The sequence below is a fragment of the Clupea harengus genome, chromosome 11 (genome assembly GCF_900700415.2).
Source record: "Clupea harengus chromosome 11, Ch_v2.0.2, whole genome shotgun sequence".
Taxonomy (NCBI): domain Eukaryota; kingdom Metazoa; phylum Chordata; class Actinopteri; order Clupeiformes; family Clupeidae; genus Clupea; species Clupea harengus.
Genome location: NC_045162.1, coordinates 27,030,681 through 27,052,139, shown reverse-complemented (window position 1 = coordinate 27,052,139; position 21,459 = coordinate 27,030,681). Strand labels below are relative to the sequence as shown.

The 21,459-nt window shown below is 40.2% G+C and overlaps 2 protein-coding genes across 5 annotated transcripts; one reads left to right on the top strand and one right to left on the bottom strand.

Moving 5' to 3' along the window:
• Nucleotides 1-1,033: 1,033 nt before the first annotated feature.
• LOC105893964 (nuclear receptor coactivator 7) lies at nt 1,034-5,638 on the bottom strand. Of its 4 annotated transcripts, none has more exons than XM_042709178.1 (7): nt 5,498-5,638; nt 4,763-4,949; nt 3,188-3,313; nt 2,757-2,909; nt 2,377-2,472; nt 1,916-1,989; nt 1,034-1,796 (listed from the first exon to the last, which is right to left on the bottom strand). In XM_042709178.1, the coding sequence occupies exons 1-7, from the start codon at nt 5,521-5,523 to the stop codon at nt 1,661-1,663; spliced, it is 798 nt and encodes a 265-aa protein (XP_042565112.1). In that variant the 5' UTR covers nt 5,524-5,638; the 3' UTR covers nt 1,034-1,660. The 4 variants fall into 4 exon arrangements, with proteins under 4 accessions (XP_042565112.1, XP_042565113.1, XP_031432041.1 ...); XM_042709179.1 differs by having other exon boundaries at nt 4,799-4,949; XM_031576181.2 differs by lacking the exons at nt 4,763-4,949; nt 5,498-5,638 and adding an exon at nt 3,947-4,466.
• Nucleotides 5,639-12,627: 6,989 nt separating this feature from the next.
• On the top strand, nt 12,628-19,658 carry cndp1 (carnosine dipeptidase 1). Its single transcript, XM_012820436.3, has 12 exons — nt 12,628-12,859; nt 12,950-13,053; nt 13,861-14,004; nt 14,298-14,460; nt 14,903-14,991; nt 17,361-17,558; nt 17,777-17,861; nt 18,059-18,219; nt 18,370-18,534; nt 18,667-18,808; nt 19,062-19,209; nt 19,333-19,658. The coding sequence occupies exons 1-12, from the start codon at nt 12,799-12,801 to the stop codon at nt 19,400-19,402; spliced, it is 1,530 nt and encodes a 509-aa protein (XP_012675890.2). The 5' UTR covers nt 12,628-12,798; the 3' UTR covers nt 19,403-19,658.
• Nucleotides 19,659-21,459: the final 1,801 nt, after the last annotated feature.

The following is a 21,459-nucleotide window of genomic DNA, read 5'->3' as shown; positions in this document are numbered from 1 at the left end:
AGGTACACCAGTAACATAGACAGTGTATTTTGGGCTCATGCTGACCTACAGATTTTATACAGTGTAGCTGCCAAAAGGCAGATCTACGTACCTGCTGAACAAAGGGTGCCAGTGTTGATGGAAGTGTCATATTAGTCTTAATCAACCAGAGATATTCTCAAAAATGGACTATGGAATGGAACACTAATGGAACACTCTCACTATGGGAGATGATGGAATAGATCTTCTCTTTAACGTAAATAGTTACTGATGCACGTCTATTTTGTGTTTGATTTACAGGTCTAACGTTACCACAAAAATTATGGAGCAATGGAATTCCCCCTTGTAATGGAAGGTAACACCAGAGACGTAAGACGTAACAGTTGCTTTTTTGAAACTTTTATGTTGTAAAATAAAAATTGTTTGTCTAAAAAGTATTTCTGTCTAACTTGTTATATTTGGCTGTATTGGCTAGTTTACCTTATCATCATCTTTAATATTAGCCTAAATAATTGATTGCCTATTAGGCTAAATTAGCACATATATTGAGCTATTGAGCTGGAGAAGGTATGACTTTCAATTTAGTCAAATAGTTTGGTTTGTTCAGATGAAGTATTGTGTTTTAACATGAACCAGCATATGGGTTTAAATTGCTGGCTGGATTTGCTTAATCCAGTATTGGATTGGTCTAAATGTTACCCAGCGGCTGAGTTAAAATACCGATGCCAACCCATTCAGATGGGGTAGGTTGACTCAACATTGGGTTGGTCGTAATAACCCAGCGACTGGGTTAAACTAGCAACCCATTGTGCTGAGTTAAGATGACCCAACATATGCTCTGTCCAAATTGGGTTGTTTTTAAACCAGTGTGTAAAAAAAAACATTTAATTTTTATTTTAGATTAATTTGCATAAATTAAAAGATTTATATTATTTTCTTCTATAATGGCTTTGTTGGAACTACTATATTGTTATCAGTATTTGTAATGTAATGTAAGGCATACTTCATGCAGAAGATTTGTGATGAGAGGAAAATCAAGGAGACATGCAACCCATTTGGATCAGGAATCCCTTTTATTTGGATCAGCAGTGCTAACACTCTAAGATATTATACAGGTAGACAATGATCATTAAAACAGATATAAGGTATAAAAAGTATAAAAATAGATTTCCTGGAGAAAAAAAACATCATCCAAGGAATGTTTTTAAATAATCCATATAAAAAGACCCACTGTAAAAGTGGGTAAACGGTCAATGTTTAAAATCAGAAGGGGAATGTCAACACAACACACAACCTGAGTCTGTTAAATCCTTTAGCAGAGCACAGGCACCAGTGGAATTTAGTGCAAAGTAAATGCGTAGCTTAGTACTGCAGTGTGCAGTGGTTCCAGAAGCAAGCATTACGCCACTTATGCCTTACCAGTTTACCAGTAAAGTATTTTACGACGGAATGTGTCTGGGCATGTGAGAGGAGAAATCTGGAGTAGGAAAGAAAGTGAAAACCTGTCAGCCCCCTTCTATGCTCAGTTGCTTAGTTCGTCATGTCCAACCAGTGATCGCAGACACAACTTAAAACACTGCTTAAAAGCCCCTCTTAAATGTTCATAGTTAGTGCTTAAAACCACCCTCTCAGCTTTGGGTGGGCTGCTCTTGTTCGACATCGTTGCTGGTGATCTCTGTTCTCACTCGAATGTCCACACCTCCAGCTCCCGCACGGCAAAGTCATGGTGTGCGGAGAGAGGTTGGTTGTGGAATGTGTGGCAGGTGTAGCTGGAGCCACGGCACAGATCGGCACCCAGCCAGAGCCCAAATGAGCCCCTAGAAGAGAAAAACCGGTTCCAGAAAAGCCGTTAACTACTGGGAAGTACCGATTGCCAGAAAAAAAAAGCTAGAAGCATGAGTGCTTCGCTAGTGTATGTTCACCGCTGATTACTCACCCTCCTCCCCCTAATTGTAGTGAGTCCATGAAGCCCTTCACAAAGTAGGAGTTTTCCCCAGTCCAGCTGAACCTCTGTGTGAACATAAGTCATGTCAATATCCACTTTGGACAAAAGCATCTGCCATATACAGATCTCTGCACACCAAAACCACCAGACACAGGAACAGTTTTTTCCCCCTTGCCGTCACTCTAATGAACAGTTGACAAATGATTATATTATATATTATATTTATTTATTTTATCCTAAACTGTTGCATGTATATTTTTCAGTTTAAGTACATTGAGAGCAATTAAACCCAGGAAAAAATTCCTTGTATGTGGAAATGTACTTGGCCAATAAAGATGATTCTGATTCTGATTCTGATATCCCATAAACATAAATACCATAATATCCGTGCCAATCAGTGTTAGAATATCAAGCCTAATGAAAATTAATGTAGCATTAGCAATTTACGCTACCTTAAACTCTGGACTGAAGCTGTAGAGGAAGGTCTCTCCGGTTCCATAGCAGCCTCTGCTCACTCGGAAGGGATGGGAAGAGAAAGCACCGAACACCTGCAGAAGATGGGACATCCATACAGTACATGAGCTCAGATGTTCATTTTACACACAAACCAATTGCAATGGTAAGTTCCACACGTGGTTCACATGGGGAAAACACTAAGATTCTGGCTTTTTTTTTTGGTGTGTTGCTGTGTGCCAATGGAAGTATGGATGTATAGTGCATGTGGATAAGTAAAACACAAGAGTAAGTAAGGCAATCTGATGCAGTACTACATTTGTATATGGATTCTATCACCAGGGCAAGGATGAGGCTGAAAGGGTGAGGAGATTGTCACCTGGTTTTCCATATCCTTGATGACCAAGAGCACGGGCCTGTCTATGCTTGCCATGTTCCTGTAGAGAGTCCTGAGGCTGGTCCCGTGCACAGCTGTACTGTACGCCAGTCGCCACGGATAGCCTTGTGTTCGGGCAGGTAGGTGGGCCACCAGCTAAAATAAAACAAAATACACCGTCAATTTGTAAATAAATATCACAAATAGATGTGCTTATGAAATAAAAAAAGAATGAAATAGATGAAAATAAATGATGAAAAATGGTAATAAAAAAATGTACCGTCCTTGAATCATACTACCCTTCAGGATATTAGGGTCCACCGTTGGGCTATTGTTTGGTGTAGTGTATCATTGAACATAGCTCCATAAGTAATGTTTGCTATGAGGGTGAGGTTAACCCGAGAGGGAGACTATAAAAGACTACAACAACTCACCCTTTCAAGGTGCTGCTCCTGTAGTATTTGGCTGGGGTCTCTCAGTTCTGGCAGTAGATCCTCTGGCTCTTCATCTTCCGAGTTACATCTGCTTTGCCTGCGCTTCTGATCTTTAGCAGTGATGATCTAGAGGTGACAGACACAGCCTCTTGGTTAACAATGTTGTTTGTGTTTTACAACAATCTATGGAATCCATACAATACATACACATACTGAACTGAAGAAAAGTTCATGCTTATAATTCTTTTGTCTTAGATAAAAAAAAAAATCGTAGAATGTCATTTCTTGAAAGTGAATCTAAAAGGTAGCACACATACACAATATGCTGTCATATGAACATACATTTTTTTATACTGATAGAATTGTTCTATCTACTTATATGTTCCATATATGTTGCCACATTGACTATAGCAGTCCATTACACTATTAATGTTTGAGTCAGTCAAGTAGTCAGTCAGCTAAACTGAAGCATCCAGTATACTGTTCATTCTACAGAATGCACTCTTACAATTGGAATACATTAAATCATGCTTCTCTTATTAGTAGGAATATTAAGTCAAGACAAACCCACCTGCACAAATGGTTCATCACCATTCTTTGCAAAATAAAGAATCCTAAAATTGGCCAGTTTTGGTGCCATGGAAACTGATGTCTCGATATATTACTGAGGAACAAATGCAGCTTTTTTAAACGGGTGGATAGGCAGCCTGTGTGAGGACTCTCTGAAGCTCCTTTAAATGTGCCCGGCAAAATGCTTACCGGATACTTGTCTGATGCACTCATGTGGTTTAGTTTCATTTCTCGTGAACAGCTCGTTGGTGTAGACCTAACAGGGAAGTACCATGTATGGACTTCCCTACTATCTGTGCTGCCCTTGTTGTCTCTCTTGCAGATTGCAATAGAGTGCAAAACGAAACCACTCTGATTCTTGAATTGTATTTGAATATTTGATCTGCCAGGGCATGTTGTAAGTAGACAGCAGACCCAATCATTGCAACATACTGTCACACGATCTGAGCCGGATCCATGTCTTCTCTGTCATGTGCCCCATGTCTCACTCCCAACTCACTGGCTCTTCCAGGTGCCTGGTCTAACACACCTGTGGCTAATTGGACCTCGTCTCCTCCCTGTGCCTGGCCCAACACTCCTGTTGCTAATTAGACCTCGTTTCTTCCCTGTGCCTGGTCACACACCTGTGTCTAATTGGACCTCGTCAATGCCTGTGTTAAACCGCGCTCTGAAGAGCACTCAGTGCTGGATTATCTCCTCGCTTGCCTGGTCTTTCTGTTGAATTCCTCCTGCCTGTTAGCCTGGAATTACCTTTGGATTGAACCCTTTGTGGGTTTTCTTGGACTACTTTGGACTGTGCATTTAGCCCTGGCGTGGCCTGTGAGTTTTTATGTTTCTGTCTTTTGCTGCCTGCCTTGCCCCATGTTTTATATCTTCTGAGCTTTGCTGTTTTTTCTGTTGGATCTCCAGCCTCTGTTTTTGAAAGACATTCACTCTGCATAAAGGATTATTAAAAGACCCCTTTTAAAGAGACTTTGTTGCCTTTGTCTGCTTTTGGTTCCAAACCTGTTTTATTCCGGCCTCAGCAGCCGTGACGCATACCTCCAAGGTTTTGGGGATGGATTTCTTGTGGAGTGGGTTGTCAATCACAGCCAGTCGGTCATTCTCCACCACGAAGAAGCCCTGTTTTTCGGCGCCCTTTGTGTAGATGTCTGGTGACCACTGAACAAAGAAGGTGTAAAGGTGGTCCACCCTGAGACAAGACAACACATGCACAGTTAAAAGCCATATCTGCCCAAGCAGAAGATGATGACCCTGTAAGTATGAAACACGACTACAGCCTTATAACTTCCTCTGCATGTATTCAATCTTTCAGTTTGACTTCAGCTCAACTAAATTCACATTAGACTCAATATTTGGATGCAATTCATCTGGAAAGGATGGCAAAAGTGCACTGTTGCTTCCTGCAAGTCATCTCCATGCCACATGCATGCTGTTTCTTTAAACAATGCATGTTCTTGAAACTGGAGAGGAGGAATATCTGGGAGTATTTTCCGTCTGCCCTGGAATTTACTTTTTTTTTCTTCCCTTCACAGAACATTAAATCCTGTCGGGGGTTCTCCTGGTAGCTACTGTGACGGTTGAAATCATTTATAGGGTGGCAGTTAACTCCCCACTTCATTGAAACTTTCACACATTGCTGCAGAACTATTAAAGCCTTTTCGTCCCCTGTAGTTAACTAACAGGTATTTCAACAGTCTCGGCCTTACATTCATGATATATTTGATGTACAGAACTTACTCTCCAACGCTGTATGCCACACCCATCTTGAGGAGATGCAAAGGTAATCCACAGGTAACTGCAGGAGTCGGGAAAGGAGGAAGAGGAGGAGGAGGAGATGGAAGAAGAGGAGCAGCAGTGGGTCTGGAGGATCAGTGCTATGTTAGCATGTCCACGCCGTCTCCACTGCTGGCTCTGTGGTTTTATACCGGCCCGTTGGCTGACATAAGCCAAACCCGAGCCAAAACCCTCCCCCTAAGGTCCTTCAAGGCCGCACTGCCCGGTTTATGACAACGTTTCACAAGTGGGTTAGCGAGCCTACGGGGTGACATATTAACTTGACCCGCTAGCTTCCCCTGGGCTGGACGGGGCTCGGAGAACCACTGTGTCATTAATGTCACAGGGAGGCCATTGGTTATCCTGTGAATGAGGTCTTACCCTGCAGAAAATACACATATTCCCAAGCTCTTAGATATACCTAATATATAACAATGGTGATTTGATGTGATCGTACTGTGTTTTCATAGTCATATTCGTAATAGAACGACGATGTTTAAGGGATAGCTTGATCCCCCACTCCCCACTGAGCATTATATTATTCCTCTAACTATCATTATTTATCTCCCGTTTGTTTGAAGTGGAGATGATCCAGTTACATAATATACATGTTAGTCAACTAGATCAGTCATATCTGTGAATACAAGTGTTGATACTAGTGTTTTCCGGTCAACCCAGGTCAACTGCTTGGAGGGCAGCAATGCTAACCACCTTACGACTGTGTTTAATGCTTCAGTGAACTACATCCGTTGTACGTGACCAATAAAACACTTGAATTGAATCAACTTGATTGTTGCAGGGCATCATAGAATGTTTCTCTCCATCCTTAGGTTAACTGTTTTTTGTGAAATCTGCCACAACACATTTTCACCCAGTAAAACTCTTTTCTTTTGCTCTTGGTTGTGTTTCTCCGACTGGCACCAACTCAGACATGCACACAGGGTAATCCGTAATCCTTCACCATCCTTCAGTCTGTCTTTTCAAAGAGAAACACTGATTAAATGTATGGAAGCTTGTCTTTTCTCACTAGCAAAGTAGCAATGCCTGGATATTTTGTGGTGAAATGATAATGACAGGAACAGACTACAACGGACCGTCAGGTCTGCATAAATGATTATCGGTGCCAACCTGCCCACCATCCAGGACCTGTACACCTCCAGAGTCAGGAAAATCATTGCAGACCCCTCACACCCCGGACATAATCTGTTCCAACTTCTCCCCTCTGGCAGGCGCTACAGAACTCAGTACACCAAAACCACCAGACACAGGAACAATTGCTTCCCCCTTGCATTGAGTGTACATTGAGAGCTACTAAACCCGGAGTCAAATTCCTTGTATGTGTAAACTTACTTGGCCAATAAACACAATTCTGATGTGGAGTCAGCAAAAGTGGCAGAAGGCTTCAGAAAGCCTTCCAACATTCTCCAATGAAAGAGGAAGGTTTCTACAACTGTCAGGATTGCAAAAACTTTTAAATACAGCCACACAGATAATGCTGACATACTAAGATGTGAGGGTTATATCATATCATGAAAGAAAATTAAATCTACACAATTCATAGAAAACATAGCAGCAACAGGCCCCACCAATCAAACGTGAAGAGAGACTGGTGTAAGACTTGTTTCTCTCAGGCCAGATATTGTTACAGAAAGCTTTTCTGGTTCGATCTGGATGAATGTGTTTTCTTAACAAGGGATTGGCACATTTTGCTTCAGTCACATTATGTAAATGTACATTAGCTGTTTCATTCACTTTGACATCAACTCAAGTGGCAAAGATAGTCATAGAGCAAAGTTATTGTGGTCATTACTGTTGCCGCTAGCAATCAACTGTTATGTTATCCTGACTAGATGCAGGGCCTATATACCTGTTACATGATCATCCTTATTAGATTACCTAATTAGCATTTACATTAGCATAGCTTACAGTGTGTAAATAAATGACTGGAATAAAACGGGTCCTTTATGCCCAGTAGTAGTATAATTACTTTGACCTGACTTAACTGAGCGGAGAAAGTTGTCGCTGACCTACTTGTTGACGTGTAGGACAATGTTCGTGCAGTTTGAGTAGTGGTTGCTTTACCTTTCCCACCAAAATGCCTTTTATGGGTCACATGCAACCACACTCTCAATTGAGATGTTTCAGTAAGACCTGTAACCATAGTGCCGAGGTTAACAACCGACTTAGTTTTACCTTGAGGGCGTTTATGAAAGGTTAACTGGAAAAGTTCACTTGCAATGCATGGAAAGTACCACATCCTTTAGCTTTGTGTTTTTGTTTTTCCGTAGTGATTGATTGGCTCCAAATTGTGCATTCCCTTGAAAGACCAATAATCCATGGAATTAATGTTTATAGCTGTATTTTCGGTGATAATGAAGAAAATAGTTTAGATACGCAAACTAGTGGATAAACCATATGAATGTTAATAACAAGATGGGATAACACAACCACGTCTGGTAGATGGTACTAGGTGAAATTGCAAACATGTAATGTAGGTCAAGAAGGAGGAATGTTTGTACAGGGTAGGAATCCCCCACCTCCATCTGTGCCCCAAAAGGACTGCCCAGCATATGGAAATAGATTCGATATGACTAGCTTATAGAACATATAAAACATATAAGGTACACTTATATTAGTGAGGCTTGACACGCAAAATCCATATAGTATATAAGTGTATTACAGTCTGTGCCTCAATGTCGTGTATAATGTCGTGTATAAGTTGTAGTCAAAAACCTCCAAATGTGTTATCATCAATTTCAGCAATACTATGAAAGACATCAGATAAGACGATTATCTTAACCTGTATTAATCTAACAGGATCACATTCTGTGGGAAAATGGCTTCATATGAAATGCTCTTTGGCATTCTTCCAAAGACGACTCAGCTACTCAGCTACATTATTTCAGTGTTATCATCCTTGTCCTTGGTTGTCGGGATTTGGCCACAAGTTTTGTTACCGTACAGCCCAATGTCGATGTTTGTGCCACAACTAATACTGACCACATTTCAAAGTTGAAAATCCCCCCCCCCCCCTTAATACCACATTTCAAATGAGAATTTCCTTCTCACATTTTTAAATGATCTAGCAAAACATCTAAATGATACAATTAAACCGGACCATTCTTGCTTTCAAGGTAGAATCACTGATACAGCACATTTTCAAAAGACAGGAAGACAAAGACAATGAGACAGCTATGGGGAGAGAGAGAGAGAGAGAGAGAGAGAGAGAGAGATTTTTTTGACAGTCAACATGTCTGCAGGATAGGGCTCAGGGCAAAGGTTTTCAGGCCAGTTCAGGATCTGTGTTGCTCAGCACGTTGGCTGAAAACCTGGCTCTCGACCAGTGTGAGGAGCCAAGTGAAGTTAACTGACTTTGACCATGTCACCCCTTTGCAATTGCAGCTAAAAAACAGCTCTCACTGTGTGCTAGTGTGTCCTTTTAAACTAATGCTATAATACATGATGGATTCAGATGCAATGGCTGCTGATGAAAAAAACTTGGGCCCGTAACTCGTAGTTGTTGATCAAAAGTATTTCAGGATGTGACGTAAAGTGCTACAGCAACTTTTGAGGTTTTTACAAGGTAAAAGTTATGAGTTCCATACAGTACAAAGCAGCAACCTCCCCCATACCCATTGCAGCGAACTATGACCGCAACACCAAATAGCAAGGCTTGTTGGCACGGCAGTCGGAGCACGTACTCATGTGTAGTGATGGAACTCCGTCACACCTACATACATGTCTGCAACCCACAGGAAAATGGATAATTTCACAAGGGTTTTTCTTCTCTCTGAAAAGATCCCTAAACTCTTCCACTTCACCAAATGCAGGTTTAACTGAAACAGCCCTCACATTCACAGCTCCGACTTTCTCTTGGCACAAAGTCAATGGTCTGCTATCAAATCCAACTCCTACTGCAACTATATTAACACACGTTATGATAGTGTAAGAAATGACAGTATGTCCTGTGAGTGAACATGACATTCATGATCAAGCAGCTGCTGTTACAACCAAAAGTTGGTCAGCAAAATCTCCAAAATGGGAATCTTATCATGGTAACAAAAAAAGGAAAGGTTGCCAGACCTGTTTGCAGTAGGAGCCTAGCTCATTGACATTAAAAGCCTAGGAGGAGTCTTAAACAGTATATATGGCCAGAGTTGGAGATGCTTGTGGTTCAGATCTGCACCACTGAATCCGGAGTGTATTCAACGTGCTTCATTACTGCACTTTACTGGAATAAGGACAGATTGCTGCATCAACCACAAGACAAACATTCTTTTTCTTACAAAAGTCAACATTATAGTTCTTTTTTATTTCACTCTAATTCCACTGTAATAATTTCAGGGTTTTGGAGATAAACAACATCACCCTGGGTAGTCTATAATCCTTGCAGCTCTATGTTAAGGTTGTTGATACAATCCCATTAGTGAAACTGCATGTTGGAGCATTTTGAAAATGCTGGGATTTGGTGAGTTATACTGGCATGAAATCCTTCCCTTTTCCACCACACCCAGTCACATTATATGGGGAGGACTAAGCTTGGAGAATTTCAATTGCAAATACAGCTATGGCAAGGTTAGTGTTGGCTTGGTTAGAAGTAACACATGAAACAAAACTATCAATCTGAAAGTTTCTGATAGACAGACAGAATTGACCCTAACAACGTCTCTCACTCAGGATCAAGCATGCAGACTTGATGTATACCACCATAGACTTAGTGTGTCGGTTGTGTACATTTCAGTAAATTTAGAGCATTTGTGTACAGGGAGCTAAAATTAAAGGTTTATCTGTTTAAAGTCCAACTTGTGCTGGCAAAAAATAATGGATTAGCTGACTCAAAGGTACCTCAGTCAAAATTTGTAAAGGGGCACACAGTGACACTTAAAAGAATAAATCTAACGAGTTCCATTTTTTTCATGGATAGTGACGAGTAAAGGCTAAGTCTGCACTAACACTAACACTAACACACAAAGCACTAACTAAGAAGTCATGGCAAGCTAGATCGACAAAATAATAATTTGTAATGTACTGACACCAATACATTATGAGGGCAAATACAGCGGCCTTCTCATATCAACATTCTCTGTGATGGTATTAGACATTCTCCACCTTTAACATGAAATTATCACTCTATTAAAACTGCTGCCATTACACCATTCATGAGAGAGCTGGACACTATTTATTTGAGTGCCTGTCATCAGAATGCAAAGGCCGTTAAGATCATTTGCTAAACAGCACACAGCGCCATCTTGTGGTAACAAAGAGGAGTTCAGATGAGTAGTAATAAAAACATGACTGCATTACCTCTCTTCTCACATCTGGAAAAATACTGATCTGTATTTTACATGAAACAGTCCTAGAACATTACCATATATAAATGATAAATGATAGATAATATAGACCTCGTTAATAAAATACACAGTCCAGTTTAGAGATGAATACAAAAAAAATCTACTCACCAAATCAGGCTTAAATATGACTGAGACTATACAGTCTTCAAAGAAAGCTATATAGAGAGGTTTACAGGACTGCTGCTTGACTGCTGATGATAAGCACCTCTGTGTTAATTAGTAACCACTAAACTGACCCACTCATTCTGCTCAGCATATAGTCTTTGGCTTGACCAGTAGATGACTTTTGGCAAAATGTCAAACAATCCCTACCATAACTGTCTACATAACGTACTGCAGCGATACTCCTGAAGGTCTAATTGCATTCGATTGTGTTGTGTGCTCGTTGTATCCATGAGAGACTGTTAAAGGAAAATACCACAATGCCACGAATCTGTGCTTTAGCATCAACCTGAGATTGAAGTGCATTTCTTTTTTTTCTATTTGATATTACAGCGAGTCTTTTGGAGAAATTGTTCTGATTCTGATTGTTTTAGACCAGTTACAAAGACTGTGGAGGTGAAGCTGTATATGTAATATGATTTTCTGAGTGTCTATTTTGCTCAGCACTTACTGTTAAAAACACCTTTATAGAGAACATGGAAAATATGTAGTGTATTGGCTGTTCCATACCTAATGTCCAAACTACATGTCAGGTAACTGTAAGCTACTCTCTGGAGTTTGTTTATTAGATGTAAAAAGCTGTAAATGGCATTTTTCGCGTCCTGTGGAGAAAGTTGCTGTGAAGTGTTAATCCATTAAATGTTTTGAAAGTCTGTGCTGTGTTAAACAGGATTCTTTATTGCCTGGCTATTAATCCCCCCCAATCTACGACACAAACGGACATATGGGTCTATTCTGAGTGAGACAATATTTTTCCCCAGATTAAAAAGAAACCTTAATGGCCCTCAATGGAAAAAATCCTTCAAAGCCCTCTTTGAGACCTGCTTGCAACCAAGGCAGAAAGAACAATGTTACCTACAGTACAGACCATTTTGTGCTTTCACTGCACTGACAGTTTAACAATGTTTTACTGCCAAGCAAAGGCCAAGTTGATTACATTGAAGCCTGTGGAGTTTCAAACGTCCAACTGAGAGACAGGGGGGGGGGGGGGGACTAAAGAACAGGAAGTATTTTTGCTCGTTTGAAAAGGCATAATGGTTCAACAAGCATGTCAGAATAATGGGATTAACGAGGCTACTGTTGATTTGATAACTGGTTCTTAGATTGTTCTCGGTGTTGTTCACTTGTTCACAGGGTGCAACAACGACTGAAGTCACATTTAAAGCAGTACACAAAGCACACACAGTTTCACAAAGCTAGATGCCATTGTCATTCTCGTTGAGGTTATTGCCAACTGGGGTGTCAGCATACCTTCAAATATTTCCATATCCTAGCTATCTGCACCAGAGCAGAACATTTAATGAAATATTCAGTCTAATCATGTCGTTTGGAAACTGTGTAAACTCTTCACGACAGGCCCATACAACTAGGTGATGAAGCTTGGAAAGTATCCAATACATCTCCACATTATACAACGGCCACTAAATCCATCAAATTTCAATCGCGCCTGCGACAGACAAGCACGCAACGTCAATAGTCTACAGCGTTACACACTATGCAAATACTAACGATCTGCTTTCAACAGCAGAAACTTCACCTGAGGCATGCTCGACCATGTCGAAACGCAGCGTGCGTTTATTGTTTGGCCAGGCCGGCTTACACTGTTGTTTCTATCCAGGAGAAAATTGAGTGTGGCAGCTTAGCTGGCTGGTTTCCAAGACCGTTTCATTATGTGGCGATGACCCACTAGGGGGTCTTCTGGGTCCACAACCCAAAGTATATAACTCGCGCGGACCTGAGAGTGCCACCTCGATGGAATGCGTGAAGACACTCACTACAAGTCGCAACAACGAACGTTTCCACAGACAAGAAGGTCAGAGTGCTTAATTAGATATTACTGAACGCACGCAAACTTGCAGAGGTAATAAGAGTTTTCTAACTTTTATCACTCTGTCTTTTCAAGAGATGCTTGCCGTTATTTTCCTCGCGATAATACTTGGGATAAATGCTCATCCATTTGACGAACTACACCAATATGTGGACGAGCATGTGGAAGATTATGTACAGGTAAGTTATTGCCCAGGTATTATAAGGGACAATCATGGACAACTCTTAATAATTCATTAATTGTATAAACTGGAATCCATAACCAGAAAGATTAACACAGTAAATGATATAATTTAGGAATCAGCATTGTTATGTTTTTCATCTCAATGATTTTTGCTCCAGAAATGGTTATCCTGCACTGTTGTTCAAAATCGTGAGTTACTGAGGGTGTTAGTCTTGTATAATATACATACATAGGTCTAATATTATACATAGTCATTTATTTTCCTTCAAAAAGACATGATGTCATTACATTACATGAAGGACTCGATCCTTTGTGTAACAAATTGCGAACATAAACACAAAAGGACATCATTTCCCTCCTGTGCCCTTTCAAGGTGAAGTCCTTGATAATAATCATTACACTTAAGCAAAATCCCCCCTTTTGATTCTTCTAGCTGTTTGTCCAGTGTATGCTCCAAAAAGCCTCTGGTGTTTGTGCACAGTCCTGGCTCTGTGTGTAAGACAACCAAAGTGTCTCGAACTGAGCCATACACTATTCCAGACATTTAACAAGGTGCTTCAGGAGCACAAAAGCGAGGGGTGAAATGTGATTGGCTGTCAAGCTCAAATATCAACAACTTTTTTTTTACCAGAATTGAAGACTGTACCTTTTTTCCTTCACCCGCATCCACTCAATAGGCAGTGTGGGGTTGTAGCAGTGTAGCAATGTATAGAAATGGCAATAGTTTTCATCCCCAGCCATTTGAATGGAAGCTTTATAACAAAGGGAATGCCTTCAAAGCGATATGTTCTGTGTTGCAACAGGCTTTGAGAGAGTGGGTGGCAGTGGAGAGTGACTCCAGTGATGCCACCAAGAGGCCAGACCTACACCGCATGATGGACATGACCGCGGAGAAGTTAAAAAACATGGGAGGGGAGGTGGAGATGGTGGACATTGGATCACAGGAGGTCAGAAGATGAAGTTGATGCTGTATGCAACACTATTCTGTTGTAGTGTCTGAGCTTGAGAGAAGTTAATAAGTGCCAACATCACTGTGTTACTGTAATGGTAATATAAAGTATACTTTTTATACTCTACATACTGTGCTCTATACTGTAGTAGATTTAGTAGACTATATGCTGTACAATCAGTAGTCTACATTAAAAAACGTACCTCATTCAATCCTAATGACCACCAATAAAAAGGTGTACGAGATTTAAGCTTTAAACCGTAAAACATTTTTTTGTCACGTCATAATCAGCTTCCTGATGGCACAACCATCCCTCTACCAAAAGTGGTCACTGCCCAAATCGGTAAGGACTCCAACAAGCACACAGTGTGCATCTATGGACATGTGGACGTCCAGCCGGCCAAGAAGGAGGACGGGTGGGCAACAGATCCCTATAACCTAACTGACATTGATGGTAAGTGTCCCTTGCCCCTTGGGGTCACCGGATAGAAATGTCATCAACAAGAACCAAGAAAATAATTCTTTCATTCTGAAAATGCTTAGCTTATCCTGGTTGCTTTTCATATTGTACGCCACATGCTGTGCAGAGCCTATGCTGCAGCCATATGGTCAGTAGTTGTTCGTTTTTAAAGCCAATTTTGTGAAATATATAATGAAAGAGCAACAACTACACATTATTTAGGCCCACTGATTAAAAAACATGGAAATCCGGTTACAACAACGAGAGCCAACCTTTTTGGGATGGTAGTCAGAGAGTATTCACCCAGAAATCATGGACTCGGCTACAATGCTCAATTTAGTGATTCACTGATGATAGCTGTCTTTGATTTTGTGTAAAAAAAAAAAAAAAAAAACATTTTAATGACTGTTAAACATTGTGTATGTTATTCCAACAGGGAAGCTATACGGGAGAGGATCATCTGACAATAAGGCTCCAGTTCTAGCATGGATGCATGCAGTAGAGGCCTACCAAGCTCTCGATCTGGTGAGTGACTGATCAATAAATAAATCCCTTTGATTCATTATCAATATCACAATTTGATTTAACTTCTCAGGATGTTACTTTCAGACAGTATTTTACTTGGTATTTGGGATTACAGAGTGAGAAAGTTTAATGGTTAAACTTTAATCCCTCTTGAGCACCAGACTTGCTTAGTCATTACGAATGGCTAAAGGAGCAATTAGCTGAATTTGGTCAAAAGTGTATGGGATTAGAATTGCGGACACCTTTAATACACATACAAAGTAAGAACACATGTAAATATTTCAACCATTTACATCAGACAAACAATATGACATGAGTCAACCCTACCAGTGTAGTTAACTAAATAACCCCTAAAGAACTCACATGTGAATTTACAGGTTGTTCAAAATGTCACGCTCTGTCTCGCTACATTCCTTCCCATGGATAATGTGTATTTCCATTGGTGATAACTCTGAAGGTGAACTTTAAGATTTGGCGGATTTTTCCCTTTGATTTCTACGCCACAGATGCTGTTACCTGAATTTACCGCTTTCACTATTAAATCCGAAATAAACCCATACAGGACTCACACATTTCCTCTCTGTGATATCTGACTTCTTTACTTGATAATAATTACTATTAATTTCGTGTAGATCCTAAGATACATCTTAAGGTTGTTGGCTGTAGTTATGCAGATTTTTTAGTTTTTTAGCAATCATTATTAGTTTAGTTTAGCTTTAGTTTCACATTTTCTGTGGGCAAATTATTTGAATCAGTTGATGAAAATGTCTCATCACAATTTGTTTTTGTTTTTGTTTTACTTTACACTAAAACCCCTGGTGTTCACTCCAAGTAAGGTATGCTAACGTTACATCGTTACAGGTTCCCCTGATATGCCTCTTAATACATTTCACACATCAGTGGCTTCATTGCAGCTGTAATAATCAGATTATGATAGCAGTGCGACTGTAGATTAAATCGTTGGAAACAATAAAGCGTTCCATCACTCATTGATCTAACTTTTGGACTACACTACCCATAAACCCCAGCAATAACAACCATAGGTATGCCTACTGGAACCCAGGTAGCCCAAAGCACAACATATATGCTGTCTACTGCTGTGCAAGTGTATAGAAGTAAAATGATGAACTTCAATAGAGCAAAGGGGGATGGTTTTAAGCCCAAATCAGTTTTGAATTTGCTATGCTGTTCATTACAATAATGTTAGTCAGCTCACATGTCAACTCAATTCAACTGCCACATTATTTCCCTGTAATAATATTGCCGTCATTTTAAAGTAACAATATGTAACTTTTTTACCTTAAAATAACAGCTTGAAAAAAATTGTGGCGCTACAATTACTTTTAATATGGAGAATGGCCTCTCCGCCATTGCCATCGGGGGTCTGTAGGAAAAACTGCGGTATGTAAGATTTCTGGAGCCGCTCGGTCCTTTGTGTCTGATCATGCACGACTAGGATCGGGTAGTGGCAGTCACTATCGGAACAGCTTTTACTTGTTGGCGAGAGCTGAAAGACACATTTGGATACAAGTTTGATTCAGGGCTAGCCATCTTTTCTTGACTGTGTTAACAAAAGTGTTGACTTGCTAGTTTGTCATAAACGGGGAAAGCAAATTTCAACAGGTTTCGCCGCTAGGGGGAGCTACAAGCCAAAAACTACTTATTGCTGCTTTAATCTATATCTAATCACACATGTGCACACATGTGTCCTAAGTGACCTACAAAACCAATTAAAAAAAAAAAAAATCTATATGAACAACAGCCAAAGCATTATGCACAATACAACAAAATACTTACAACAATATCATATATGAAATCATGGTCCAATTCACAAGACTAATAACTATAACAATATAAAAATGCAAAGGCTTGTAACAAATACATTGGAATGACAGATGTGGTCTAAAGAAGTGGATGTTTAAAGGTTTAGTGATATTATTTGAATGTACGCGACCATGGCTGTCACTTGATTAAAAAAGCACTAGGTAGGTCATTCCACCACGAGGTACCACTAATGAAGAGTCTTGATTGCCATCTCTCCACAGCAAGAGATGGCAAAGACAATAGAATGAAGTGGTTGAGTTCTTCCTTGGTCTCAATAAAGTGCATTGCACACAATGAATGGAGGCCATCAACTCACTTTGAATGTTAACTGATTCATATTTTAATAGCAGAGTGTGTGTTGTCTGTCCATGTGTCCCAGAATGTCAGTGGGTCATTGGTGTTACAGAATCACTGACCTGCGCCTTGTTGATGCTCATCCAACATATATAGAGAATATTCATAGAGAAATATTCTGATTATCCTATGTAAAAATAGTTCTAAGCAGTGTGTGATCTTTTTTCACTTTGTGCTCACTCCCACGTTAGGACCTGCCAGTGAATGTCAAGTTTCTCATTGAGGGGATGGAGGAGACGGGCTCCAATGGTCTGGACACAATGATTGTGGCAAAGCGGGACACATTCTTCTCCGACGTGGATTACATCATCATTTCAGACTGTGGTTGGCTGAGCCGGAAGCCTGCGCTCACTTATGGCACCCGAGGAAACTGCTACTTCTTTGCAGAGGTGAGTGATGACTGATGGTAAGATCAAACCATCGGACCATTTTAAATGTGTATCTGTTTAACTGACACCGAGACAACAAATGTATTCTCTCGTAAAAAAAAAAATATACAACTTGCACTTATATTAATATGTACTGACCCATCTAACCATGGTTGGTGCAGTGGAGTTCAAATGATCCATCTATTCGTTTATAACCTCTCTGCTTGCTGGACCCACAGGTGGAGGGACCTAAGCAGGACTTACACTCTGGGGTTTATGGAGGCACTGTGATCGAGCCCATGACAGACTTAATTGGCATCTTGGGTATTTAAGTATTACTCACTTAAATAATGTACATTTGATAAGGAAAGGTAATGCTGTTTTGAGTGTTATTTTCCTCGCCTTAAACTGCAGTTAGTTCGAATAGCCTCAACATGTTTTTTTTTCAAAGTTTACATTGACACACATTTTCTAGGAATACATTTAACCAATATATATATATATATATATCTGTCTCTAAGATTCTCTAATTAGCCCCAATGGAAAGATCCTCGTTCCGGGGATCAGGGAGGCCGTGGCTCCCTTCTCTGATGAGGAATGGAAAATGTACCAGGACATTGATTTTAACATCGAGACCTTTAAGTCTAAAATCGGAGTCAGCCAACTCATGTACAACAACAAAGTGAGCAAGACAAGTACACACTAAATGCTACTTTATGAATCATAGCATCATGCAAGATCATTTGGAATGCTTTCGTTTTAGACAGTGTTTCTCTGAAATAGCACACTGTGGCCTTCCCTAAAGGACTTTGGTTTTCTATAACCTCCTTAGGTGGACTTGCTGTCTCATCGATGGCGCCATCCCACTGTATCCATACACGGTATCGAGGGTGCATTCTCTGCCTCTGGCTCAAAGACTGTCATACCTGCAAAGGTTACTGGCAAATTCTCCATCCGACAGGTTCCAGATATGGACCCCGCCATGGTCAAAAAGCAGGTACACAGGGATAGGACTACTGTCTGTGGCTTTTTTTAAATATTGCCAGAAAAATAATGTTTGGTTATTGTGGATATGGCACAACCATACCTTTGAAAATACATGAACTTGTGACACGCTTATCTGCTTTAGGTGACGGACTACTTGAACTCAGTGTTTGGAAAGCGAAAGAGTCCCAACAAGCTAAAGGTGACGATGATTATTGGGGCCAAACCCTGGTTGGCTGACACCAAGCATGCCCTGTATGAGGCAGGAAGAGCAGCTGTAAAGAGAGGTGATGAGAGTTTTTATTCATTTTCATACAGTATTATTCCTGCCATCCAGAATGTGTTGGGATAAAATGTGATTGTAAAAATTCACCAACACGTTACCTTGTCATCTTAGACTGAATTTGATCTGAGACATGCTTACATAGATTTGCAGTTTTCACTTCATACCTTTACATTTTGCATTAAAAGTCATTTGCTTTGACTAACAATTGTTATTACAAGAGGGGTAATGGCACAACCTTTTGCACATACATGTAGTTTTTCAGATGGAGCCCGATCTGATTCGTGAGGGAGGCACCATTCCCATTGCTCAGACCTTCCAAGACGTCACAGGGAAGAGCATCATCATGCTTCCCATCGGGGGCTTTGATGATGGACTTCATTCCCAGAATGAGAAAATGAACAGGTCATTTAATATCCAGACACTTAACGTAACTTTAGTTGCTGGAATTTTGCTCTAGGTAGTCACTATCATGTACTATTTGCAAAGTATTTACACCCTTTCTTATCACAAATGTATGTTTTACAGATACAACTACATTGAAGGGACAAAACTGTTCATCTCCTACCTTCATGAAGTGGCTGAAATCAAGGAGTAAACGACTTGTGTGTTGACTGAAGGACAACCAGTGTCGTCGTATATTCTAAGATACCGCCCCAACATTATTCACACTAGTATTAAGTATGTTATGGTTAACTTGTCTGCTAAGAGGCACTGTTGTTACTGGATTATGTGTCAGTAGGCATCTCTAACTGATCAACAGAGTGGCATTTATCTATGTATGTGTTTCCCTTGTTGATAATGTATATAGATACAACAGCCTCATGAATTAAAGATGGTGTTCTGAAACACTGGCTACTTTCCCTGGAGTCAGTCAATAGAGGGCACATTACTCATTGGTGGGAACAAAGATTTTCTTTCTGTTTTTACTTTTAATAGATGTTTTTCACGTCGGTGTTTACTTACGCAGGTTGTTCCCACCTCATACAGTCAACATGTCTCCGTAATTGCACCTCCCATTATGCAATGTTTCTAAGAGGATTGCTGTTAGGATTGTGTGTGCCAGCCTGTCACTGGAATGGCCATTTCAAAAGATTATGGCTGAGGAACTTTGCAGCCTGAAATCGTTTTCAGTCCTTTAACTAATTCAAATAGTGCATAATGAATTCTAGTCCATCAGGAGTCAGTGTGAGTCATTTCTGTCTACTGAATGGTGGTGTAAACATTTTGAAACTCAAAAAACTTTTCACATAAAATATCTTGAACCTTCAGTCCCCTTAACAAGTACATCTGCATACACATGACTAATGACCTTAATGAAAAATGAGCTGTTAGGGGGAATGCTACCATCGATGTCAAATACCTCTAACTGAGATGAATTAACCATAATTATGGGAAGGGTAAACAATGTCCTCGACACCCTTGTTCCATTTATCACCCCAAAGGTCTGTCCAGATGTCAATTAAAATGCACTTGTTAAATGTGTCTTTGAGTGGGCCAAACTGGTCAGGGCTGTCTCAGGATCAGGTGATTAATCTATGACCATCCATGAGCCGAGGCCTGACACAGTTTGGCATGTTCATCTGTAGAGGGCACTACAAACCTCTGGGAAAGAAGACAGACAGACAGTACATGCACACGGTGAATCAGTGAAAAGCCACCACATTGGAAATAAATGGGTAAAGAATGCACCTATGGAAATAGTGCTCTCTGTTTTTAAAGGAAAATACTGTACGTGTGAACGTTAAAAAAAGTGTATTCCACATGAAATCAAACTTGGAACAGATAAACCAAATAGGCCTACGCTGCTTTTGTGAAGGGATTCTGGTAAAAGGTTCCTCAATGAAATGACACCCCTCCTTTCAATGCTCCTTCAGTAACGTGTTGATTTGCTGGAATAGTGCATGGCTCATTCCGAGCTACTTTCCCGCCCATTTACAGAGTCAGCACTGTGTACAGACACCAGAGAGCACACACAAAAGCTAGAGGAGGGAGTCCATTTGCTGAATTTGACAAATAAGTGTGTTGGCCTGTAATCGAGCACTACTCCTTTTAGGGAGTTTGCAGGAAGGGAGGTGGTATGGGGGCAAGGACACATGGTTGACAGGCAGCTTATTGTTCTGATTGGTGTTGTCCAATTGACAGACCCTGTGGAATTCAGAGATCAGTGTTTTATCCAATCATGTAGACTAGAGGACTGAGAGCTGGTAAAGTGACAAGTTCACCAAATATGACAAAAACTGTAGTGATTTCTGAGTATAGCTTCAAAGATTATTTATGGAAACATAAATAAGTACATACAAATAAGCCACTAAACTAACCGGGAACAGTGATTTGTTGTACTATAATAATATACCACTAACATGGTTATAATCTACGACATACAAATGTTCTGAACACATTAAAGGATTCCTCCAACATTTGTTCATATAGTATAGGATCCATATTTTAGTAAGTATTTGGCTCATGTGTGTGTTTGTTTTGCTACTGATTTTTGCAGTAAATACTTAGTCTGGTATACATAAATGTGGACATGTCAATAAAATAAAGGCATAGGAGTTGCTCAATGGCCTTTCATTTTCCTGCTAACTGGATGCTTTGAAAACATGGTCAAAGAACAACTTTTGTGGCAGTGCCATGGGCCTAATTCAACAC